Consider the following 25484-nt stretch of genomic DNA (forward strand, 5'->3'; position numbering starts at 1 on the left):
TGGCAATATGAAGTAGAGTTATGACTGCAAACTTCCCAAAGAGAATGAGTTTAGAGATCCCATGTATCTGACAAAGATTGTGTCTGTGCACTAAGGTGAGGGAACAGGTCACTTTCATGAGACTTCACAGTGAAAGAAGCAAGGGCAGCAACAGTATGAAACATGCCTAAATGAAAAAGTGAGGAGCTCTGACATCCTCCGAGTCTTTGCACAGCACCGTGATGTGATAAGACCCAAGAAACCTTTAAACGCTTTTGTAGCGCGATCGCTCCATTTACCGGTAGTTACGGCGGGATTCACAAAGCAGCCATTACGATGAGGAAGAGGAAAGCCGCCTGCCCCCGCACGGCAGAGATGCGGCGATTCGGTGGGTTCAGCAAAGGGTATTTTTTCTCTTATTTCGGCGGGGCCGGGGCCGGGGCCGGGGCCGGGGCCGGGGGGGGCCCGGCGCTGCCCGGCCGGCGGCGGGCGGGGGGTGGGGAGCTGTCCGTGGTGCTGCCGCCGCCCCGCGCCCCCCGCCCCGCCCCGCCTCCCCCCGCATCCCCCCGCTTCCCTCCTCCTTCCTCCTCGTCCCCCGGCCTTCCCCCCGCGCCCCCCCGCCTTCTCCCCGCCTCCCCCCCACCCCCCCCTCACCCCGGGGCCGGCCCCCGGGCCGGGCGGTGAGCGCGGTGCCGCGCAGGCATCAGAGCTCCCCCGTCCTCTGTGGGCTTTGTTTGGAGGAAAGGTTCAAAGTCTCGACCTGGTGCTTTTTGGGTTTTTTAATTATCAAAAAAAAAAAAAAAAAAAAACAAAACAAAACAATCAATCGCAAAACCAGCCGGTTAAGGCTGAGAGTGGACAGGTCGCTGTCGCGGCTCGTACCCCCCGTGCAGGCTCTCTGCGCCGCTGCGCCCACCGCCTATTACGAAGCGTCCGTGACAACTAAAGGGGCTGGGAAGAGCTCGCAGCCCACCCCGGGAGGAGAGAGAGGGAGAAGGGCGACCGCCCCCGCCTCCCGCGCCTCGGGGACCGCCGAGATCCGGAGGGAGAGGGGCGGCCGCGCCCGCCGGGACGGGGCCGGGCCCTGCTGACACTCGGCCCGCGGTACCGGGCTTGCTCCCGCCCGTTAAATAAATATTTTTGCTCCCCTTGCTCCCACCCCTTCCCCCCGCCCTCTTCTCCTCTGCGGGCGTTGAGGTACCGGTTAAGACGCTGCTGCCCTTAAAAGAGCCGGGGAAAAAAAAAAAAAACAAAACAAAAAAGGAAAAAAGAGAAAAACACAGTGGAGAGACCGCCCCGCCGCCGGACGCCCGCCGGGAGCGCAGCCCGCTCGGCCCTCCGGCGGCGGCTCAGGGTGCTCCGCCTCGTCGGGGCAAGGCTGGGGGGCCGGCCGCGGGCCCTGCGCTCCGCCGCCGCGGCAGGGACACGGGCGCGGGGGCGAGGCGGGGCCCGCGGGGCCGGGCCGGGGCGGGCCGGGGCGGAGCGGCACCGGCTGGAAGGAGAAAACAAGCCGCGGGCAGCTGCGCGGCGTCCTCGCAGGTGGAGGCGGCGGCGGCGGCACCGCGAAGGCACCTCCGGGCCGGGCCCGGGGCCGGGGAGCGGCGGGGCCGGTCCGGGCGCTCCCATGGGCAGGGCGCTCCGGGATTGCCGCCAGCCCCGGGCAGCGCGGGGCGGCCGAGCGGCGGCTGCCGCGCTCCGCGGCCCCGGGACGCACGGCGGGTGTGAGGCCGGGGCGGGCCGGGGCATGGCGCGGAGGACGAGCGGAACGGCGGCAGACGAGCTGGCCAACGCCGCCGCCCGCGGCGACCTGCAGCGCCTGAGGGAGCTGCTGGACGACGCGGCGGACCCCAACGCCGTCAACTCCTACGGCCGAACCCCCATCCAGGTAGGTGGAGGGGTGCGGGCAGCGGGGCGGGGGCCACGGCCCGCCCGCGCCCGAAGAGCGGCGGCGGGGGCCCTGGGGCGGCCGCCCGGCGCCCCCCACGACGGCTGCGCTCGGCTGCTGCCGGCGAGGCGCGGCGGTTCCGCTCGCCTTTCTGGAAAGGCGAAAGTCCGTGACGGCCGCAACAGAGAGGTTTTAGTCTTAGCAACCCCTGACTTTACGTTAACCAACTCAGATAGGATGACTCAAAACCGAGAACGCTAGTGCTCATCTCGCAATAAACGTGCAATAAAAAGTAACGAGTCACCTTTTCGAGAGAGAATTGCCCCCTCGTCATACCTCGTCTTCTGACTTATACATCGACTAGTATTTTTCTTCTCCTCTCACGTGGAGAAAGTCTGCTCACTAACTTTCACGGTATGTTCACTGCCTCTTACAAGCAGAAACATTGGGGTGCGTTGCCCAGCAGACCCTGCAGGTAGACAGCTGGCCGTCCCCGTGGAGCTCAGTCTGCCCACGTTTAACCGTTGAGTGAACGTGTAGATAGAGGTAGTGCCCGGAGGACGAGTAGATACTAGATTTATAAAGCTAAGTTAATTTCCGAGGTAGCTCTGGCCAGGTGCTTCTTGAGTTTTCGAAATAAAACGAAACGGGAATAATCTGATAAGCTACATTTACGTTTTACGGCCAGAGGCTGCGAAGCTCTCTTCTACAAAATGTCGGTGCAGCATTTCACTCGAAACACGTATCTGATACCGTCCTACGGCATTTGGTTTTTTTCTGCGCCTTTGCGCAGGAGGCGTGTAGCCCGTGCGCTGGACACGCCGCCGGGTGCGCTGCGGGAAACGCAGCCCGGAAAACGGCGAGCCCGAGGAGGAGGGCTCCCGGGCATTTTGGCGCTGCGCTGGGCAGGGGAGTCAAGTTTGAGGTGCGCGTTGGGTCTCTCCTGAGGGCGAGGGAAGCGCGGGCGCCGCGCTGCAGGGAGGACGGGTTCTCCGCACACGCGTGTCCCCTTGCCAGGGACCTGCTAGAAAAGCGTCCCGAGTGAGAGCGGGGACGGCGGCCAGCCCCCGGGAGCCGCTCCCCCGGCACGGTTCCGCCGTGGCCGTTGCAAAGCGCCTCGGGACTCGCCCTCGGTTCCTGCGCCGGGAGCAGGCTGAGCCCCTTCCCCCGGCCCTTTCGCCCCGCGCCTGCCGCCCTCCGTGCCGGCTCCTGTCACGGAGCAGCCCTCGCTGCGGACCCGCACCCCACGGGGCCCCCGCGCCGCGCTGCCCACCTGCCCCGCGGCGCGGAAAGGGCGCGTTTCCCTCCGCCGCGCCGCGCTCCCCGCCGGCTCGGTGCTCCCCGCCGCTCGCGAACCGTCCGGAGCCGACCTCCAGGCTTCACCCGCGGATCCCCCGCGGCGGGGCCGGGCGGGCGCTGACGCGGTCTCTCCCCGCAGGTGATGATGCTGGGCAGCCCGCGGGTGGCCGAGCTGCTGCTGCAGCGCGGGGCCGACCCCAACCGCCCCGACCCACGCACCGGCTGCCTCCCGGCCCACGACGCGGCCCGCGCCGGCTTCCTGGAGACGCTGGCGGCGCTGCACCGCGCCGGGGCGCGCCTCGACCTGCCCGACGGCCGCGGCCTCCTCCCGCTCGACGTGGCGGCCGGCGGCCCCCACGGACCGGTGGGCCGGTACCTGCGACACCCGCCGCCCCTCGCCTAGCCTCCTCCTGGGTGGCGTCACCTGCTTGTGTCCCCCCCCTAATTTATTGCCCACGCCCGCCTCGGGAGACACGAGCAGCACGCAGGTGCGCGCGCTGTTAATAACCCCCAGACCGCATCTTCCCGCTCGGATGCATGAAGGACCGGCGGGATATGTATTGTTTTCGATGCTATACTTTGCACATGTCTGTATGTTAACCTGTAGTTTGAAACCCTATGCCCCTCCACGCACCCCTTTTTTTTTTTTTTTTCACACGAGTCCAAACACTGTGAAGAGAAATAAATATGAAGGAAAACTCTCCCACAGAGATGGCACAATAAACACTTTGTGTTTTAACAGGACTGCATCCAGGCTTTCTGTTTGCCCTTCTCCCCAGGGCTCCCCGCTCATGCTTCCCAGCTCTCAGTCTGAAGGGGATGGGAGAGGCTCCGGGCTCTCCCAGCCCCAAGCCGACTGCCCCCCATTTGATTTCAGACTCAAATCAGGCTCGAGGGGCACTGAAGCCAACCTCTGCCTCTCCCTAAAAAAAAAAACGGCCGGAACAACAGGGAATTGAGGCTTCCTGTTGCGATTGTGGCTTTGGCAAGTACCTTCTGAAAACCACGTAAGATGCTATGCATGTCTGTGCACGGGCTCGTGGTGCATTCGTGGCTCTTCTCATGAAGGCTGTAAACATGGGACCTGGAAGGAGAAAATAAGGAGCGATGTGTGTCTCTGCAAGCCCGATACCGCCCTCGCTTGAAGTAATAGGTGCTTTACCAACTTGCAGGTGACCTTCTCTGAGTTAATGTAAGTCTAACTTACTGTAAGTAAGATTTTGAAGAAATCACGATGGTTGCAAAATGAAGGAGGCATGGAACTAAAATTTAAAAGTCATACGTCTGTGCTCAGCCCCAGGTTTCCCGAGCTGCTCGAAGGTGGCACGTTTGGTTAAGAAACAAACAAGCCGTTGTAACAACAATCAGTTGTAATGGCTGTGCTGCTGGAGGAGGTACAAGGGCGGTGGGTAGATCAATCGATTACCTGAGAGCCAGTCCCCATTTCGCGGTCTGGGTCTGCCCCGGCGTGGGGAAGCTGGGTGTGAGCATCCCATGGCAAAGCCACAGCAGCAGCCCAGCCTCCGTCAAGGGGAAGCGGGCGGGCGGGCGGCTGGGGAGACCCGCTCCCACCACGGAGGGTCCCAAACCCCTGGGGGAGTGCTGAGGGCAGAGCCCTGGCAGCAGCGAGAAGGGCGGTGAGGCAGGAGTCTGGGACAGCTCCCACGGCGCAGGTGGGAGACCTTGCCTCCCTCCCCAGACGGGGCTGTGCTCGTACACCCTGCACCTTAGGGACAGGGAAGGGGCGAGCAACACAGGGCAGTGGGAGAGCTCTATCTTGTTCCCCAGCACAAACCCTGGGCACTTTGCAGAGCTACCTGTACAAATGGAAGGGGAAAAAGATTTACCTTCGTTTTGCGTTCCTACTGAGTCTCCAACTCCCAGATGTGTCATTAAACATTAAAATGTTAACAATAATATATTCTTTCATATAATGTATTGCAATATGTAATTTATTACAACATAATTTTATACAATGCATGCTTTATAATTACTTTGTATAAGTTGGCACACTATATATGTGTAGTTATGCCATATATGTATGTGATACATCTATGTAATGCCTATATAAAAATATACATAATATACATATATATAAAAATCATTGTGATTATGTATCAAGCCTAGGTATTTGATTATCAATTATTTTTATATGTAATACACTTATGTTTAATTATAACTACATTATATGCATCAAAATATATACAAAAATATAATATTTAATCTATTTTCATTCTTATTTATTATAAGAATGCCTAGAATATATATTTTATACATCTCTTTTAAAAGACAAAAATACAAAAATACAATATGGGATGATAACACCTTATGAAATTGTACTCTATTCTGTCTTAGAACATGGCATAGCCATAAGTGAGCCAAGGACAACACTGGAGACGCAGCAGCCAAGTGCCTGCATCCCATGCCTGAGGGAACTGGGATGGAGCCGGGACCAGACACAGAGATAGGGCAAGGCTAAAGCTTCACCACCCTCTTTACAGAAAAGTAAGGGTCTAATAAAAGGCACTTCCAACCTCAGTTAGACCAGTAATCCAGTTTTAAAGGGTCATTTTCTCCAAGAACCAGAATTCAATTTAAAATGTGGAGTATTTCCATTACAGCTTATGAAAGAACAACAACCACCATCATCAACATCATAATAATAATAACAACAACAATAATAATAATAACAACAACAACAATAATAATAATAATAACAACAGCAACAGTAATAATTAGTTGGCAGGGAAATAACAGACTTTCGTAGGCTAACTCTACCAAATGAGCAGAATATGTCCTCAAAACCCAGCAGGGCTAAATGCCTAATTTTTATAAATCTGCCTCTCACGCTGTAGGTCCGGAGCCCCTGCCCAGGCCAGGCCCACGGTAGGGGCTACTCACCCAGTGGGAAGATGAGGATCCCCAACACGATCCTGCTCAGATGTGAGAGCTTCCACAGGCACCTTTTATTCTGACAGCAGCATCAGCTTCAGGGCTCAGACTCCTCTTTGAAAAGAAGAATAGTAATTGGTAACAACAACAAACAGCAGCAGGAATATATGTTTCAGGAAGACCCTAAAAGCATCATGTTCACCATGGCAAATAGCTTGCACTTTTTATTTTTAATATCGCAGCTGTACTTGAGTACATGGGCGCATGCACACACACAAGCACAACCCTCTGCAGCAGTGTTTGCGCCCTGTGCACAGCAAGACGCTCCTCAGGCCCGGCTCGGCCATGCATTCAGCGTTGGTGGGTATTTGGTTTCTATTGCCAAAACTGTCAGTTTGTCCTCCCACTGCCGCTCCAGCACCTGTGTCATGCAGCCAGGCAGGCATTTATTTCCCTCAGTTTTGCCTTGCCTGTCAGAAGGAGTTTCCACGGAAGGAAGAAAAACTAACCAACCAAAAAAAAAAAAAAAACAAAAAACCCAACAAAAACAAAAAAAAAAAAAACAAAAAAAAACAAAAAACAACAAAACGGGCATCTCTTGAGGAGGAGCTGCTTTCATTTCGAAATGGCTGTTTTCACTCACCCATTTCCCAGGCTTGAAATCGGACTCGGTCCAGGAGAAACCATTACAGGCTCTTCTTTATTAGCATTGTTGTTAGGGTTACTCCATGCCCAGGCAGAAGAAGGAAACTTCTGTTGACATCGGTGTTATTACTGTTTGTCCAGCCGAGAGAAGGAGGTGTTTGTTGGAGCAGGGCGGGGGGGGGGGGGGGGGGGAGGAGGGGGGGGGGGCAGAGATGTTACACACGCGTATATTCACCAGCCAGCCCTCCCGAGGACAGTCGCGCTGCCTCCCGTCCCCGGAGCCCTCCCCGCCGGCTCCCTGCGCTTCCATCTGCGCGCCGAGCCCGGGGAGGGCGAAGATGCGCCCGCAGGACCGACACCCTCCCTGCCCATCACCCTTCCCCGCACCTCGCACGGAGGTACCCCGCACCGTGGGAGGGGGGATGCGCAGGCAGAGGGGCTCCCGGGGAGGGGGCCGGGCCGGGTGGTAACGGGACCCCCCACCCCACCGCCGCCTGGAGATCCTCTGCCGGGCGGCCGGCCTCGCTCCGCACCGGCTGTCGAGGGGCTCAGCACCCTTCCGGCGGTGGCCGCGGCAGCGCCTGGAACAGGTTCGAGAGGGGGGCGCCGGCAGGTTGACCGGGGCTTTTGGGCGCTCCCCCGCTGCTCCCCGCCCGCCTTCCCCGCTCCAAAATCTCACCCTTCAAACCGAAAACAAAGCCGTCCGGCACCGCCGAGCACGGCCGGGAAGAAGATCGGGGGAGAGGAAACAGTTAATTACCCGTTTCGGTTACCGGCGGGGGGAGACGAGATCCGCTTTTTTTTTTTTTTTGCCTTTTTTTTTTTTTTTTTTTTTCGCTCCGCTACTCAACGGCCCCGCGTCGCTTTCAAATGATCCATGTGACAAGGAAATAGCTGCTCGCCCGGGCCAATACTGGCCTGCGCTTTTAAAGCGGCAGGGATCAGCTAGCCGGCCCCCGGGGGGACGGGCGGGGGCCGCGGTGAGCTGGGCCGCCGCAGCCCCGGCTCCGCCGCGGGGCACCCGAGCGGAGCGGGGTCCAGAAACAGCCAAACAACGAAGAACAAACCAAAATCACGCATCCCCGACTAACGGAGCGGGAGGCGGCGTGTTTGGAGGGGACAGCCGGCGGGGGGGGGAGCGGGGAGGGAGGGCAAGGACATGTCGTCAAGGCTTTATTTGAAAGCAGGGGAGCGCCCTGCGATTGGACGGCCTCCACGCCCGTTTGGTGGTGGTGCTCCGCGGGGCCAGTCGGTGGGAGGGAAGAGGAGCCGACGGCCTCCCCCGTTCCCATCCCCCGCTGCCGGTCCTCCTTCGCCCGCTTTCGAGACGGGAGCCATCATCATGGGAGGCGTTTAAGGGCAGGGGAGGAGCGGGGGGGAGGGAGGGAGGTAAGGCCAAACGGGGAGTCGAAATTCGTCAAACGGAAAACAGAAAACAAAAAAAAAAAAAAAAGAAGAAGAAGAAGAAAAAAAAAAAAAAAAAAAGAAAGAAATCCTCTCCAATGAATGGAGGGTGAGAGGGCCGATTCACCGGTGGGGCCCCGCCGGGGAGGTATTTCTAGCGCGGCACGCCGGGGGCTCCCCCGCACCCATGACCCCCCGGATAAGGTGCACCGTCCGCTTTCGGCACTCCCGCAGCCTGCGCCGGGCCCGGGCGCTGGGCTGGCGCATCCTCCGCGGTGTCGTCGGGGCGCTGGCGCGGCGCTGGCCGCCGCGCCTCTCCCTGCTGCTGGTTCTGCGGCGGAGGCGCCGCGGGAGCCCCCGGCCCAGGTAGGGCCCCCCCGGGGAGCGGGGTGCTCGGGGGGGGGGGGGCGGCGGGGGGGGGGGGGGGGACACGGACCCGATCGTCGCGGGCGTCCCGACGAGGCGGCGGGAGCGGCGGGCGGCGGGGGGGTGCCCGCTCCCCGCGGCTGCCCGGGCCCGGCCGCGCAGCGCCGCGGAGCCCTCTCCGCGCCACATGCTCGGGTTGCACCGGGAACACGCGAGGTTTGCCCAGGGGTGGGGGTTATTTTTATTTTTGTTCTTCTTTAAAGGCAGTAGAAAGTGACAGGTTCTTGAGAAGTTACTGTAACTTATTTCTGCCTTTCCCCCCTTCTTCTTTCCCTCCCCCCCCCCCCAGCCCCCCCCCCCCCCGAGAAGTTTTTCTTTTCGTTTTCCCTATGGCTAATTTAGAAAAACTAAACCCACCACCACCCCTTACCAACATTTGCAGACGGTTCCTTGTGAACAAGGAACATAAGTATTGCCTTGAAGAGAGAAAATGGCCACTGATTTCCGAGAGTGTATAATTTTCCACTATTGTAAATGACAGTGAAATACAGTGGCCTACTTTATCTTCCCTTGCTATGATATAAATATCCGCCATAAGGGTCAGAGCAGTGTGAGAAGAGTAACTCAAATACATACGTATCAAGGACCTTGAGAGACACCAGAGGTTCAGGCGTTTTTAGAGACTTCTTCCTGATTGCAGAATGCGAAATCGGATTGTTGTGGATCTGCACGGCACAGCTTAGGCCTCGATCGTCACACATAATTAGATGCTTGTTTATAAAAAATAAAGCAAATATTAATTTTCATGGATATTTTAAGATTGTTCTGCAAAATTCTCGTAGGGAGCCATTAGAGGAGTCCACAACCTTATTTAATCCAGAGCACAGCCTGGAGAAGAACAGAGGTAGAAGAGAAGGGAAGTAGAAATATTTGCATGAAAATATCGGCAAAAAACAGATATTATATCTTTTATAAATTATATATATTTATAAATATATATTTTATAATATGTATATATAAAACCCATAAACCCTTCAAGCTATAGGACTCAAGGTGTGGAGATAAAGCAACTCACAGTTCGCCTGTTCTAGTCCATAGCTAGATCATTCTCAGAACTTTTGAAATATCAAGTGTGGGGGAGATATACACACACACATATATGTATATAAATCAACAGAAAGAATCCACTTTTCCTTATTACCTTCAAGTCCTTTGTTTCTTGTGCTGGTAGTAGGCCTAATTTCTTCATTTTGTACTAAAGAGAGGAAAAAGAAACTACAAACCCTGGTTCACTTGAAATGCACAAATCTCGAATATAAAGCATAGCTATGAAGGTGGTGATTATCTTGAAGTAAATTCTCTGTAGCAATGACAAAGCCTTCTTATGAATCAGGCAGTGTGGCAACTATTTTTCTCCATATTTCCACATTTGCTGTAAATGCTGGTGTTTCTTTTTTTTTTCTTTTTTTTTTCTTTTTTTTTTTTTTTAATTTCCTTTCCTTCTTTTTTTTTTTTTTTTTTAATTTTAATTTTTATTTTTTTTCCCCTAAGCTTTTCATCAGGGAGATTGAGTTCTTCTAAAATACCCATTAGGTCTAAAGTAGTCACTGAAATGTGCTGAAAATCTGATTCCGAAGTGTCTGGGAGCGGTAAAACAGTAATGTGTATTTAATCTAAAAAAAAAAAAAAAAAAAGATTTTCGCTTTTGCTTAACCGTGTTCTTTCCATAATAAAATATAACAACATTACAATCACAAAAGTAATTCATAAATATATTTCGGCAGCTCAGAGACACCAAACCCTGAACCCATAGTATATCGGGCTGCAGTTTGCAGGAGGAGAGTGGCTTCATATTCACTTTACATGGAAATCTATTTCAGGGGGAAAAAATGTTTCACAATAAAGAGAAAGCAGTTGGTTTTGCCTTTATTTTCTATTTAGAAATTCGGGTCTTATTCTCGAGCTTTGTTCAAAATTAAATTGCTTAATTAAATAGATGGAACAAGGAAAATTTTTACACTCCTCGAGCAGTGTTAGAGAGAGTTTTGTGTTGAAACAGCGTCCACGAAGCAGTTTCTGAACCCCGAGTGGGTCCGGGATGGGGGCCGACACTCAAAAGATGGATGCTAGGGGCAATCCTACAGCCACCCACTCGGGGAGAGCACTGGCCATGCCGTCACCTATTTTTCTTGCAACATCTATACTTGTTTATTTCTTAGGACGATGGGAGAGATTCTATTTGTTTTGTCTTTTGTGTGTGTGGGGATGTGTTTGTTATTTGTATTTGCTTTGCTTAACTACCTTTTGTAAACTGTTAGGTGATTATTCAGAGCCATTAGGTCGTTTTGCTTTCCGATTACTCCATAGCCCAAAACGAGGGACTGAAATATGCATCTAAAAATTTTCTGGAGGGTTTCTAAGAAAATTGTAAAAATATCTGGGGATATTTTCACAACTGTTTAGGACAGCACATGACATTCAGAAATTAAATCTGAGCAAGTTTATATCACACGACTTGGAAAACAGAAACTGAAGTATTTATTCTTTATTATTGCAGGCTGGGGGGGGGGTTGGGGTTTTGGGGGTTTTTGTGCCTTTTTTTTTTTTTTTTTCCATTTTATGTTCAAAACAGACCGTTAGAAGTTGTGTCATAGAAGTTTAAAAATAAGGTGCTAGATTTCCCTGTTCTTACCCAATATGTGTAATGAGGATACTTGTCTTTGCAAATATACTGAAATCCTAAGGTGAAAAATAGAAGAATACTGTTCAACTATTTCTGTTCATACTTTTTACCTAATTTTCAGCTTAACTCCAAACAACTGTTCCCCCTCCCCTTAATGGTAAATCAGTTTACTTCCATGTAACCTCTCCATCGAACCCCCACCCCTGTCCCTCCTGCACCATTTTGCCAATTTACAGGCGAGGAAATCTCAATATTATGTTCGCTATAATTTTCCTCTTTGTAATATTTAATTATTCCCTAAAATTATTACAGAAATACTTGTTAGATTATAAAATAACTCTCGTAAATATTTTTAAATACTATTTTTTTTTGTTTTGTTAAAAATGTAGCACTTGCTAAGCCTTAAACGGGGCATAAGATGGCTGCTTCTGGTAACAGAGAACAATCTTTTTCGTCCTGTGTGCTATTATCAAAACATCTAGGACAATCTGCAGGATTTCTGTACTGTAGTATTTTAATGGATCTGTGTTCAGTGTCAAAGATCTGTATCTTTGTGATAGTGACTTTAAAAGTCAATAAGAACAGAAATATAAGATAGGAAGACTGCTTAATGTAGACCGATTTTTTTTTTTTTTTGATGATGTTGTTCGGGAAAATATCTGTGCAGTAAGGTTCGTTGGGGAGAGAAGGTGATTTCTCCTCCTTTCACCCCCAAGATACAAGTGTAATACAAGGGTCGTTTTCAAAACACATTAGCACAGGCTCGGCTGTTAATTTCCCTAACTTCAGATATGACCGTGTGTTGTCATGTTTTGAATAATTTGAGGTTGTTTGTTGATATTAGAATTGTGCAAAATGGGGTTTGCATATGTGGGGGTAAAATTCATATGACTTCAATAATGTAATTTAAAATTGTGTCCTATTAATGGTCCACTAGCTTGATCAGTGATTTGGGGTATCAGTAATCATTAGCATGGAAGCATATACGTTGTTCTACTCCATTCTGCGATTTCGCAGATTTAAGCAGATTTTAGCAGGGATGGAGATGCAGACAGGCCATCTGACTCCTCTAGTAACATCTTCACTTGCAAATATGTTGACGTGTGAGTGTATAAATTTTTTTAGACTTACATATTCACAAAAAAACCCATACACACATATTTATACAGCCACACATGCATAAAATACACTATCTATACTATTTCACAGAAAGGAAGATTAGCCAGTGATAATATGCAACCCTACCGCTCCTCAAGAGTGATTTGAAATTTTGAGACACCTGACATACGTAATCAAGGAGGTTTTCTCCTTGGATTTATCTCTACATGGCTATCCTGAATGGCAGAGAGTGCATGAAGGACTGGAGGACACTTTGCCTGCTGGGTGGGGGATCCTTTCCTCTTCTCACACTTCACGGACTTTTATAAAACCCACTTTGAAACTTTATTTGTGTGTTTTTATTTTCATTTTTATTTTATTTGTTTTTTTTTTTTTAATCGCCTGCCAGCCCTGGGGTCCGCTCCGCACCACGCGCTAAGGCAAAACCATAGTGCGTGGGAGCCCGTCGCAGGTCTCTGCCGAGCGGGCGCCTCAGCCCGCCCGAGCCCCTCGAAATGCCACACCCTGCTCCCGAAACGCCGCTTTCTCCAGAAACTGCGCCAGCGGGGCTCAGAAAACCCCCAGATGAGGAAATTAGGGAACTGACATTGCGGGGGGAAGAAAAGAAGTAGAAAAAGAAAAAGAAAAAAAAAAACAAAACAAAACAAAACCGAACCAAACCAACACTAAAAAAAAACTTGCTTAATCGGTTTCTGTATTTGCTCACTTCGCTGTCGGACCTGGGGGCCGTGGCTCCTAAAGGCCCCGCTCTCCACATTGCCTTGGGGGAGCGCAGGAGCCTTAAACCCCCTCCTTCGCCCTGCCTCTCACTCGGGTCTGCCCGTAGCTTCCAGGTGTCGGAATAAAACCCTCCGAGCCGCGAGTGGTGCGTGGGTCGGTGCTGCGCAGCCCCGCGGGCGCCGGGGCCGATTCCCCGCTCCGCATCGCTTCGGGTCCGGGGGGTAGGGGCCACGGGCGTCCCCGGGCCACGCCGAGTGGAGGCACTTTGCCCAGGAGGGCTAAGTAGGAGAGCGAAAAGCAAGGGGAGGAGTCAGGTGCTTGTCTTTTCGGGAACTTTCTCAGCGGCAAGGAGAGGCCCTGCTCAGCCTCTGGCTGCCGGGCTGCAGCCGTGCCTCATCCCTGCGGGGCTCTCGCCGGTTTCCCCGCCCGCCGTGGGCTCCCACGGGTCCGGGGTAAAGCGGTCCTCTTCTGCCGAGTGCCATTAGGTGCATCGCAGACTTCCTGCGGGCACGGCGCTCTTCCTCATCCGGGCCGCCTGCTCCCGGCCGGCGCCGGGACGCGGGGGGGGGACGGGACACGGACCCCAGACCCACGGCTCGCAGGGGCTCGGGGCAGGGCGACCCCTCTCCCCGGTGCCAGAACCCAAATCTGTCCCTCACCCAAGAGTCCCCCTCTGCCCCGGGAAGGCTCCGCTCCCGTCCCCGCTCCGCCCGCCCCACGCAAGACAGCCGCGGGGCGCGACCCACCTGTCCCGGCCCAGGGCAGCGGCCGCCGGCCCCCCAGAACCCGTTTGCCGTTTTACCGCAGCCGGCGGGACACCCCTGCCCTCCCCCTTGGAGCTGGGGGAGGAGGGGATGCTGCCGCGTCCAGCCCCGGGCAGGGGTGTGCGGAGGGGGAGAAAGCCGCGCCGTGCCGGGGGGGGGGCCGCCTGCCCCGGGGGTGGGGATGGGGGGTGGAGGGGGGGGGGATGCGGGTGGGGTGGGGGGGTGCGAGGGGCGGCCGCTGCCCTCGGGAGGAGGAGCAGCGGCGGCGCGACAGACGAGGTCGCGGCCCAAGGGGAGACGTGAAGCCAGGGGCGGCCGTGCGGCTCGGGAGGGTGGGAAGAGATGGAAGGGTTCCCCCCCCGGGGCGAGGGCTCCGGTGACCGGCTGTGCACCGCCGCCGCCCGCGGGGACTGCGGGGAGGTGCGGAAGCTCCTGGACGCGGGCGCGGACCCCAACGGGACCAACTCCTTTGGGAGGACCCCGCTCCAGGTACGGAGCACCGCGGGGTGGGAGTGACGGGTGGGGGAAGCTGTCCTCCGCCACGCTGGCGGGGGAGGGGGGGGGAGAGTTTCGGGGCTTGAATTATTTTTTATTATTATTATTATTATTAATTAATTAATTATTATCGGAATCGGACTCCAGGCGCAGCTGCCTGACTAGAAGCGAGAGCTTTTCCCAACCCTCGGCACCCTGCAAATGCTAGAGGGAGTTTGGAGGGGTACCGCTGGCAGCAAACGAATTATGCTGAAGGGTACTCAAAAGGACAATGGGGACTGCAAAATCCGCTCCCAGATAGGTTTAGGGAGTTGACTGAGCTTGGAGCAACTTTTCTTGTTTGTTTGTTTTAAATATAGCCTTAACGGGTGTTTTCCCCCAAGGAAAACGAAGTGGGATCCCTTACTAGTATTTTCCTGTGACTGTGGCTTAGAAATTGTGACGGGGTTGAAAGTGTGACTTGAAACTAGGTATAGATTAGTAGTCACTATTATTAGTAGTATTTTTTAATACTCGCTATTCTTCAATATTGGTAGTATTAATTGATAGATATTATATGTACCAGTGTGTAGTGGAGTTGCTTTCTAGTCATTATGAGAGCTAGAAGTGTGTTATATTAATCGACATACTTACGATGAAAGGTTTTAAATGCTCGTTTAACCATTAATGTATTGTAATATAAACTGGAGTTGTGCATTTCATGAAAAGGTTTTCTCGAGTTACCATTTGAAGCAATATATTTAGTGCTTCACCAGCTAGGCTGAATAGCCATTTTGGTCCTTGCACTTTAAATGGAAAAGGAAATATTTTTCTGAGGTAAGTTGCTGAGAAAGGCACTGAGAAAGTTATTCGTTTTGTTTCTGTTGTAGGTTCAATTTCCAGACGAAAAGAGTCTCCTAATTCTTGTAACCTTTCTATTTCCTCCCCTCATTTCAGAGTGAAACTTAAGTTCTGTTTTCCCTTCACAAAATGGCAGCCACTCTGACTCCACTTGCCTTTCTGAAAAACTTAATCTCTACAGGAATTTATAAATAAGAAATTTAGAAGCATTGTCACACTCTTGTTATAAATAAAACCAAATATTTGTAGTCCATAACCTAATTCTCTCCACATAGAAAATAATGAGGAAACTTATTGTCTCGAGATATTTTTTACACTGTTTAAACTCAATTTGTGGAGGTTAAAATGCTATTGAAAATGACCATCAGAGTGAGGGAAGTAAACCTCCAAGTGTAATTCCCTTCTTTTTGTTTGCTTTTTGTTTTTGTTTGGGGGTTTTTGGTTGTTGTTTTGGGTTGTTTTTTTATTCAGTCGTGCACGGTCAGACCTTGAGAGAAAATTTCTGCTCGTGGTCCAGCTGCGGAGTGACACCGTGGATCATCAGGAAAGTTTTGTGTGTCACCCATGGGCGCCCAGCAGCTTTCCTTGCTCCTGTGAGAAGCGGCGCAGGAGCAGAAGAGTTGAGAGAGGGAGAAATGTCTCGATCTGAGGAAGGGGGAAATCCACACCCAGCACCGGCCGGAGCCCGGGCACGGCCGGGCCGTTGCAGCCCGCTGCCTCGCCCGGCCGCGCTCGCCGTACCGGGAGCTGCGGTGCTCCTCGGTGCATCGGTGAAACACATCCCGTGGGGCCGGGGGGGTTAACGTATGTATATGTCACAGAATACATACATATATATGTGTATCTATGTATGTATATGTCACAGAATACATGCATATGTATATATACATATATGCATATATGTGCATATATATGTAGATATTTGTACATATATGTACATATATGTGCGTGTATATATATACACACACTATATATGGTATCATAAATATATATAAATAGTGTGTGTGTATACATACACACAGAGATATATGTGCACACAATGTATAGTATTATAAATGGTACATATAATAGTATGTATAAATTGCATATATGTGTGTGCATATATATGTATGTGTGTATATACACGTATGTGTGTATATATACATACACACGCCACAGGTACCATATATATACCATGGTATATGTAAGTGGTGTGAAATGTGGAACAGAATGTACGGATATGTAGCACCTGGTCAGGAAATGACACGCACCGTGTCTAATATTTTAATTTACATCAAATTAAATATTTAATTTATATTCCAGCTCGAATATCTCGAGCTGGAAGGGACCCATAAGGATCACCGAGCACAGCCGTGCGCATTTACCCAGGCCACAGAGGCAAAAGCTGAGATGGGAAAATTGCGCCCAGCGCCAAAACACCCGACAGCGGAAAACTGCGCGCAGAAGACCCCCCCATCCCCGCGGCACCCCCCCCCCCACCGCTCCCCGCTCAGCCGCCGCCCCCCCCGCCCCTCCGCGGCCGCGGATCCCCCGCGGCGGGGCCGGGCGGGCGCTGACGCGGTCTCTCCCCGCAGGTGATGATGCTGGGCAGCCCGCGGGTGGCCGAGCTGCTGCTGCAGCGCGGGGCCGACCCCAACCGCCCCGACCCACGCACCGGCTGCCTCCCGGCCCACGACGCGGCCCGCGCCGGCTTCCTGGAGACGCTGGCGGCGCTGCACCGCGCCGGGGCGCGCCTCGACCTGCCCGACGGCCGCGGCCTCCTCCCGCTCGACGTGGCGGCCGGCGGCCCCCACGGACCGGTGGGCCGGTACCTGCGACACCCGCCGCGCTTCCCCGACGAGGCAGCGGGAGCCGGCCCGGCGGCGGGGGCTGCGCGCTGAAACACACACCCCCCCCCCCCCCGCTTCCCTGTCGGCCGGCGCCGCCCCCCAACCCACCGCCGCAGCGCTCGAAGACCCGGCTGCAGCCGTCCCCCCGCCCGCTCCCCGCGAAGACCCCTCTCTCCCCTTGTGCCCTGCGCGCAACTCCGCGGCAGACACGGGGGTGGTCTCCCCCGCCCCCCCCCCCCCCCCCGCCCTGCGCCGTCGAGGCACCCAGCGAGCGCTCACGGCTGCTGGGGAGGGTTTCCTTCCCTCCCTCTGCCCCAGATCTTCCGCATGACGCGATCACCCGCTCCTTGTCCTGCTTCTGGGAGGTGACGCATGTTGCTGCATTTTCTAAGAATACGCGGAAAGAGCCAAAACAAGGCTGCGGGGACCGCTCCTGGTCCTCCCCTCCCCGCAGTCTCCCCTGCGAGCGGACGACAAGCACCAACGGTTCTCCGATTCTCCATGGGAGAAAAAAAAAAAAAAAAAATTAAAAATTCGTCGTTTTCTCCCCTTCATTTATGGTTAAATTGATGCGGTTTAGAGAAGTGAGAATGCTTCGTTTCCCTTAGCAGCTTTCTCACTGCTCTGCAAGCCATTGCCTTGATACCTGTCCTATTCCTGATGGTCCTGATTTTATTAATTATTGCACAATCCTGTAGAGCTTTGCATTTTTGTGATACCGTGTAATTCTTTTATGTAGCGCTCCGAAATAGTGAACACTTTAGCCATTCCGTTCACAAGTTTAATTCATCTTCAGATCTTCTCCTCTAACCATCTTACTCAACTTAGAAAGTCTTAAAATATTTAGCACTGATCAAGATTACAAATTGGGAACTACTACAAATATTTTATATGGATGTATTCAAGGAAGACTATCCCTGTGAGAAATCAATTGTCAATCGTTTAGTTACTGTGTAGTTTTAACACCTGGAGATACCTCGTTGATTCAGAAGTTCTGGGCAACGAGCTCGGTATTTTAAAGACAACTTTCTGGGTCTCTAAATAAGATATTCAGAAATAACAACAACAACAACAAAATATGACTGAGCTTGGCTAAAAATCTGGATATCTTCACACGCATTGTCTCTGTTTTTCCTACGCGATTTCCATCATCTAACCACTGCTCCTACCACTTATGTTTGATGAAATACTTGTTATTATTCAACAGCAAAATGTCAAACAGGTTGCCTTAAAAAACAAACAAACAAAAAAAACCCCACCCAAAAACAAAAAACAAAAAACACCCAACAAACAAAAAACCCCTTGTGTTCAACTATTAAACAGTTCTGTACTCAGCGCTATTCAGTGTTGGGCGGTGTAGTTTATTTCGACGTTGTTCATCGCTTACATTTTTTGTGTCTGAATAAATACATATATGTACACACAACACATTCACGCAGAACGAATACACAGAGCTTATACGCAGATATGTATTATTTCTGCACGTACACGCCCGATTTAAAAACTTCCATGAAACTCGTTAGTGTCCTTACTTAACGCTTACAGAGCAACAGGAAAGCTCATCTGCACTTCGTACCTTCTCATGACATTATGATCTCTTTAAAAAGGGAAAGATTTTTTTTTTTTTTTCCTTTTTATTACTAAAAAACCGATGGCAAGCACACGCGGTAGAAAAAGTCACCACGGACGCATACTATGCCTAAAGGCTATTTTTTTTCCGATTCCCGCAGATACGCTGGTAATCTTGCTGCCCGCGCTCGGGAGCCCGCACTTTGCTCGGGGCACAGACCGCGGGGCCGGAAGAAGCGGCTCAGTGCCCCCCTCGTTTTGCCCCTAGTTTACCAAGGAACAGCTTTCTGCTGCTCATCTCTTTAAAATGGAAAGGGGAGGGGGAGAGAAAGAAAAAAAAAAAGAAAACAGTCTCCCCTCAAAAGTTTATAGCTCTTTGGGGGCCAAATTGAAAGGGGAGCCCCGCCCCAGAGGGCGTTTGGCAGCCGGCGGGAGTGGGGTCAGCAAATGGGTCTGGGTCTGGGACGGGGGCCGGGCGGGTGGGGCGAATGTGTTTTTATTTTTCTGCCCCGGCCCCCCTCTCCGTCCCCGGCTTTCATGCCGGCAGGCAGGAGACCGGCTCAGCCCTGGGCCCGCGGGCGGGTGACGGTCCCACCCATCCTCGCCTGCTCCGCTCGCCGCCGCGCACCAGACGCGCAGCCCGCGGGATGCCCACGGAAGGGCCCCCCTTCCCCGTGGGAAGGAGGGCCGGAGCCCCGGGGAGCCCCGTCAGAGAGGCGGCGAGTGGAGCAGCATTCATACCGGGATGGCCGCGGGGTTTCCACGCGGCCTATTCCCACGCGGGAAAACCGTGGTGAAGGAGTGTGCCTTTCCCAGGGGCTGTGGCCTCGGAGCTGCTGAAGCCCAAAACTTCCTGGAGGAAGGGAAGGGAAGGGAAGGGAAGGGAAGGGAAGGGAAGGGAAGGGAAGGGAAGGGAAGGGAAGGGAAGGGAAGGGAAGGGAAGGGAAGGGAAGGGAAGGGAAGGGAAGGGAAGGGAAGGGAAGGGAAGGGAAGGGAAGGGAAGGGAAGGGAAGGGAAGGGAAGGGAAGGGAAGGGAAGGGAAGGGAAGGGAAGGGAAGGGAAGGGAAGGGAAGGGAAGGGAAGGGAAGGGAAGGGAAGGGAAGGGAAGGGAAGGGAAGGGAAGGGAAGGGAAGGGAAGGGAAGGGAAGGGAAGGGAAGGGAAGGGAAGGGAAGGGAAGGGAAGGGAAGAAGGAAGAATTTGCACTGCCTAGGGAGGTACAGAAAAAGTTTTCCCCTCCAAATGTCCAGCCCAACCTCTGTGAAGAAATATTCACAACTTTGTTCTCTCTATAACACATCTTTCTAAAGAGAGGTTCATCACATTGAGGTAGCAGCTCTATGTTGCTTTCCTTTCTGTCATAAATGTTCATTCTTTAGACAAGGAGCCAGCAGCATGGTGTATTACAAAGCATAGTTAAATTGTGTGTGATCACTAGCATCTAAATAATTTGAGTAGATATTTTCCATTGTGGTGTCCTCTGTCAAGCTTTTATATTTAATGAAAATACCTTTAGGTGTAATGGCACTTAGAGAAGCAAAGTGTTTTCTATTACTCATTCTGGAAATTCACTCTTTGAGAACATGACCCTCAAGCTTTACAATGGCTTCATCCCCTTTAAATTCACATTTATTGCGTCTACGGGTCCACAGGCTTTAAATATCATGTTTGCAGTTTTTGAGATCTTCATGGAAGTGAAAAACAAAGACCATTTTAGGAAAGAAAGTAATCACCTGACCTTTTGTCCTGGTTGTAGCTGGGATAGAATTAATTTTTCTTCTTAGTAGCTAGAACAGTGCTGCGCTTTGCATTCAGTATGGGATTTGGTGCAAGAAGAATGCTGATAACACGCTGATGTTTTCAGTTGTTGCTGAGAGATCCAGGACTCTCCAATTCCCCATGTCCTGCCCGTGCGCAGGTGCACAAGGAGCTGGGAAGGAGCATGGCCAGAGCACCGGACCCACGTCAGCCAATACAACATTCCACAGCATGTGACGCCATGCTCAGTATATAAAGGAGGGGCGGTTGGTAAGTGGGGGTGGTTCTCACTCGCTGCTGGGATCGTGGTATATTTTGGGATTGCTATCCGGGAATGGGCTGGGTATCAGTTGGCGAGTGGTGAGCAATAGCATTGTGCATTAGCCATTTGTACTTGCTATTGTTGTTATTATTATTTTTTAAAATTATTATTATTATTATTATTTCAATTATTAAACTGGTTTTATCTCAACCTTTTAGTCTCCCCTTACCCCTCCAATTCCCTCCCCCACCAGCTGGGCAGGGGAGGGTGGGCGAGCGGCTGTATGGGGTTTAGCTGCCAGCCGGCTTTAAACCATGACAGCTTGTCTGTGCCAAAGGTGTGGAAATGTATCAACCTCACTGCGTTCTTACACAGAAAATAAACCTCAAACACTGAGTCTCAGGAGGAAAATGGAAATGTTCAGAGCCCTCATAAAAGAAAGTGAGGAATTTGAAGATAGGACAGGTAAACCACAGGATGTGCTGCTGAGGAGAAGACCTCTGAAGACATTTATATCTTACAAAAGCTCTGGTGGAGCAATCACTCCCAGCAGTAGAGGTGAGGGATGATATACCTCATTCTAGATTTTTTTTTTTTTTTAATCAGGTCTCAATCAATCCTAATCTGATACTCACTGAAGTAATTCACCATTTCTTTATTTTTTTCCTTTTTTTTTTTTTTTTTTTCCCCTCCCCCAAACTTAGAGGAATAGTAGGAATACTTTAAGATACTGTATGAACAGAAGACAAGACAGAACACTCTTTTTCTCTGTAGAAAAGAGATCAGAGGACAAATTTCTCCACATTTCTCTCTCCTAGTTACCATAGAAACTCTCGCTAAGAAAGTGTTTCTGTGCTGAGGAAAGCCCAAGTGACATAAGAAGTGGTCCTTAGGAGTTGAAAACCAAGAACCTTGCAACTAGAGGCTTCAGGTTGTTTCACAGAAAGATACACAGACGTTTTCCACTAGACCCAGCATTGTCCTTGATAGCGAGTGTAAGCTCAGGACTGAGAGTGAGTGGCTTGAAGACTTGTTTGCACCTATTACTGCAGCCAGAGGCTGTGTAACCAGGGAGAGGGTTTTCACAAGGGATCAAGGGGACAAAACATTTAGAGTTCAGCTCACACTGTCAGCAGAGGTCATGGTGTTTGAAATACCGTACTTCCTACCACCAAACTAGGTAGCTCATGCTGCCATTTATGTAGTCACTCTTCTGAGGAAGCAGCTTACTACACGTGATTTCTGAACAAAGACATTGCTACTTGAGGAAATGGCAGTGGTAATCTAGAACATAAGAACTGGATCTCTGAGGTGGGGAAAGTCCCAGGATGAGCATCCTTTTCTCTGCATGGTGTTGGTGGTTGACAGCACAGGCTGGGTAAAAAGGTAAGAAAACAGGCATGATGAGAGCTGGAGGATGGGGCAGAGGCACAGGGTGTCCAAAACAGAGAGAGAGGAGGCTGGTCCAGCTCAGGGAAGAGACATCTGGAGAAAGGAGAGACAAACACAGCAGAGTCTGCCTAAGCCTGAAAGGATGCACAACAGACCTCTACCTCACCCCATGCCAACACAGATCAATGGTTTTGTTAAAACAAAGGTCATCCCTGCAGACATCCAATGCACAAGGCTGATGAATAGTGGTACTTACAATTAGACAGTTGACCCTGTTTGGTGGAAATCATGGAAGAGAAGGCATTCCTTGCCTCCCAAGATCAAGCATTTGAACACTGTTAGCTTTACAGTTTTTTTACATCTGTTTTTACCTTAGGCCCCAACCAGTCTTACGCCCAGAGGAAGAATTGAGAGCCACGCCAAGGTACTTATAACACTGCAGACTTGAGAATTTATATCAAATATGGATCAGGTCCAAAGGCAGAGCAGATACCAGTGTCCTCCTCATATGCATTTTAAGGTGAAAACAATTTCTACCATACTGGCTTCCTACTGGTTTATCTTGCTGGCTTATCTTCAGACAGATGTGAAAGAATGATTTTGAATGTTTGGCCATTGTATGAAATCAAATAAAATGTTATTTCAGATCCTTCTCACAAGTGGATAAAAGCCCGTACAAAAGATGCTTCCTATAAAACATTAATTAAGAAAACACAGATTCTAAATTAAAATTCAAAGATTTCCATGAGATCAAATGTCTTCCTCCTTGTGCTAGAGAAACCAAACAACTGGACAGACTTCAGTTTATCCTCTAAGATACATTTCCCTTACTACATGCATTATTCTTGCTTCTGAATCTTGCTAAATATGGGGATTGAACATTGTGTCCAAATTTCATTATTATTTTCTCTTTTTGAGGTGTACATAGAAACCACTGTTTGTTTGTTTGTTTGTTTGTTTGTTTTTTTTAAATCATGTTCTTCTCTTAAGCAATGTTGTTCAACACCGTGGACATCAAGATACTCTACAGATTTGCATCATCCTTTTTTTTTTTTTTTCTACAGCTCTATAGAAGCACACAAGGTATTACAATTTATGAATGTACTTCATTTGTATATATGCTACTTCTGTTGTTGTTTTCAGTAAATGTTCATGCAGTTCTTTTCACTGTAGCAGGGCAAACTGTTTCACCAAATGTCAAGCTAAAAAATTTAATGCTAAATAATGTGCATAAGAAACCTGATTCCGTGATGAATGCCTGCCCTAAGGCAGGACATTTGAACATAATGAGAGGTGTATGCATCCAAGAAGAACATGCTGCAAACAGACTAGTCCAGCAAGCTGGTTCATAAAAATTATATGCAGAAATTACCTTCGCATTTCATGTCAGTCAACAACAATTTCTAGGAAATATCAGTCTATGTAGCCATGGAAAAAGTAGCTAATGCTAATTTAAAACTGGAGAAACTTCTAGATTCCACTCAGAGTTATTCCACAATAATTTAAAACTCTCTGTTTTCTGGTATTGCTACTGAGACCATAAGGCATTTATCTTCCTCTGCCCTGAGTAGAAGACTGAGTCAAAAGATTCATAGTGTCATTGATACTTGCCTAAGGTTTCTGGAAGCAGGTTATGTATTCAGTGGTAATCACAAGAGCAATAATGTTATTCTTTACTGCTTCATTTTATGAGAATAAAATTGAAAGGCAATAGAAAATACAGATACAGAGTTAAGTGTCGCCTTTCTTATCTACGCAGAATCTTTTTACTCTCTCTCAGTAAAAACACAAAACTAGTGTTACTTTCTCCAACAGAGTTTAACAAAGATCAAAAGATCCATATGGCCAGTAGTAAGCTAGGAATCTGGGGAGACCTTCTAGTGGCCTTCTAGTACTTAAAGGGGACCTACAGGAAAGCTGGGGAGAGACTCTTTATCAGGGAGTGTAGTGCTAGGATGCAGGGTAAGGGCCTTAAACTGAAAGAGGATAGATTTAGATTAGATGTAAGGAATGAATTCTTCCCTGTGAGGGTGGTGAGACCTTGGGACAGGTTGCCCAGAGCAGCTGTGGCTGCCCCCTCCCTGGCAGGGTTCAAGGCCAGGTTGGACGGGGCTTTGGGCAACCTGGGCTGGGGGAAGGGGGCCCTGCTGGTGGCAGGGGGGTTGGAACTGGATGGTCTTTATGGTCCCTTCCAACCCAAACCATTCCATGATTGTACAATTCTGTGATATGAATTGGACTACTGAACAATGACTTCATTGTTCATGTACAAGAATTAGCAGAAAACAGACAACCCAAAGGTTGATTTTTTCAGCCTAAAGTTTTTTTCCTATAGAAATAGAGTCAATTCAAAATCAGTTCCAGGCTGCTGAAAACCTGGGAGTTCCAGTGCAGCTGACAGACTTCATTTTTTCACAGGTGCTGTAAGGAAAAGCCCTCTCCTCCTGACACTTGGCCATGCAGCCCCATTGTGCTGATGCCACATTGAACCCTTTCACAACCTGCTTTAACTTCCTAATATGGCGGAAGTTGTTGCATTTTGGGGGAGGGACTGTATCTTTGTTTTTTGTTGGTTCTGTGAACTGATGAAATCTAAAGAGGAGTTTGATGTGCATTGGAGCCACAACAAAAGTAAGCAGCAGGGAGGGGTAGGAGAGATGGGGAACAACAGCCCTATCAGTACACAAGATGAACTGTAGGGAGTTGAAAAATCCCACAAATACCTGTGAATAGTTCTAAATGAGAGTCTCTGTGATCTAAACTCATGCAGCTAGGCGTCCTCTATGTCCTTCTGATGTTGAGACAAAAAACGAATTACCAAGTACGCATAGTCACATATGGCTTTGCATCACAATTTGCCTGAGCCAATTTATAGCAAAGGTGGTGGTGAACTTGACAATTATCTAAATAAAAAATTGCAAACTTCTGCAAAAGAGTAATTAAATGTTGATTTCAATGCTCTTGCACTGTCCTGCTTCAGTCAGTACTGCAGTGACAGCAGGGAAAGGAAGCAGTCGTTAAAACAGTTAAGCCAGAGTTTCCGTTTTAGAGGGCTGACCCCTCCCAGTGCTGAGCACCTCCTGAATTAATTTCTCCCCTTACTGATAGTCAGCTGGTTTTGATAAACAAAATACTCTTACTGGTTACAGTTCTGGGAACCCCAACTGCTCTCAGGTCTGTTTTGAATGCTAATATAAAAACTAAATTCTGATGTCATATGCCACCTGTGCTGAGGCTAAGAAATGCTTTGGATGTTGTTAGTATGCAACAGCACAAAATGTTTACTAAGTGAAAATGAGATATGAGTTGGCAATCTCATGTTAGCAAGATAGATCAATGTTAGGCTGCACAGGATGGTTTAGAGGAAATAGAAGAGGGGAAAAAAGAGTAAATCTAATGGCCTGCCTCACAGTCTAGTTTGTGCCATATTTGAACCTGCGATATTGGACTGGCATCAGCACATTATGCTGTTAACACACACACTGTAGGATGACCTGAGCAAAATAAATGGAGATATCCTCTAAGAGAAAAAGACTTTAAAAGGCATGGATAGCTGGGGTAGGCAAAATACAGCATCCAAACAGT

General features: G+C 50.2%; 2 protein-coding genes and 1 long non-coding RNA gene across 7 annotated transcripts; 2 read left to right on the forward strand and 1 right to left on the reverse strand.

Annotated features, from left to right (window-relative positions):
- The first annotated feature begins 1546 nt into the window (after nucleotides 1-1546).
- On the forward strand, nucleotides 1547-3902 carry LOC122152903 (cyclin-dependent kinase 4 inhibitor B-like). Its single transcript, XM_042788088.1, has 2 exons — nucleotides 1547-1864; nucleotides 3303-3902. The coding sequence occupies exons 1-2, from the start codon at nucleotides 1604-1606 to the stop codon at nucleotides 3564-3566; spliced, it is 525 nt and encodes a 174-aa protein (XP_042644022.1). The 5' UTR covers nucleotides 1547-1603; the 3' UTR covers nucleotides 3567-3902.
- Nucleotides 3872-7566, reverse strand: LOC116963623. Of its 3 annotated transcripts, XR_004408306.2 has the most exons (4): nucleotides 7380-7566; nucleotides 6699-6829; nucleotides 6065-6169; nucleotides 3872-4247 (listed from the first exon to the last, which is right to left on the reverse strand). It is a non-coding gene; the product is annotated as an uncharacterized LOC116963623 (long non-coding RNA). The 3 variants fall into 3 exon arrangements; XR_006164882.1 differs by lacking the exon at nucleotides 3872-4247 and having other exon boundaries at nucleotides 5430-6169; nucleotides 7461-7566; XR_006164883.1 differs by lacking the exon at nucleotides 3872-4247 and having other exon boundaries at nucleotides 5430-6169.
- LOC122152904 (cyclin-dependent kinase 4 inhibitor B-like) lies at nucleotides 6939-18260 on the forward strand. Of its 3 annotated transcripts, none has more exons than XR_006164881.1 (2): nucleotides 6939-7098; nucleotides 16666-16741. XR_006164881.1 is itself a non-coding variant. In XM_042788089.1 (2 exons), the coding sequence occupies exons 1-2, from the start codon at nucleotides 14099-14101 to the stop codon at nucleotides 16969-16971; spliced, it is 453 nt and encodes a 150-aa protein (XP_042644023.1). In that variant the 5' UTR covers nucleotides 14062-14098; the 3' UTR covers nucleotides 16972-18260. The 3 variants fall into 3 exon arrangements, 1 of the variants encoding a protein (XP_042644023.1); XR_006164880.1 differs by lacking the exon at nucleotides 6939-7098 and adding an exon at nucleotides 8104-8470 and having other exon boundaries at nucleotides 16666-16746; XM_042788089.1 differs by lacking the exon at nucleotides 6939-7098 and adding an exon at nucleotides 14062-14245 and having other exon boundaries at nucleotides 16666-18260.
- Nucleotides 18261-25484: the final 7224 nt, after the last annotated feature.

This window comes from Tyto alba, unplaced genomic scaffold (genome assembly GCF_018691265.1).
Source record: "Tyto alba isolate M040663 unplaced genomic scaffold, T.alba_DEE_v4.0 Super-Scaffold_13, whole genome shotgun sequence".
NCBI lineage: Eukaryota > Metazoa > Chordata > Aves > Strigiformes > Tytonidae > Tyto > Tyto alba.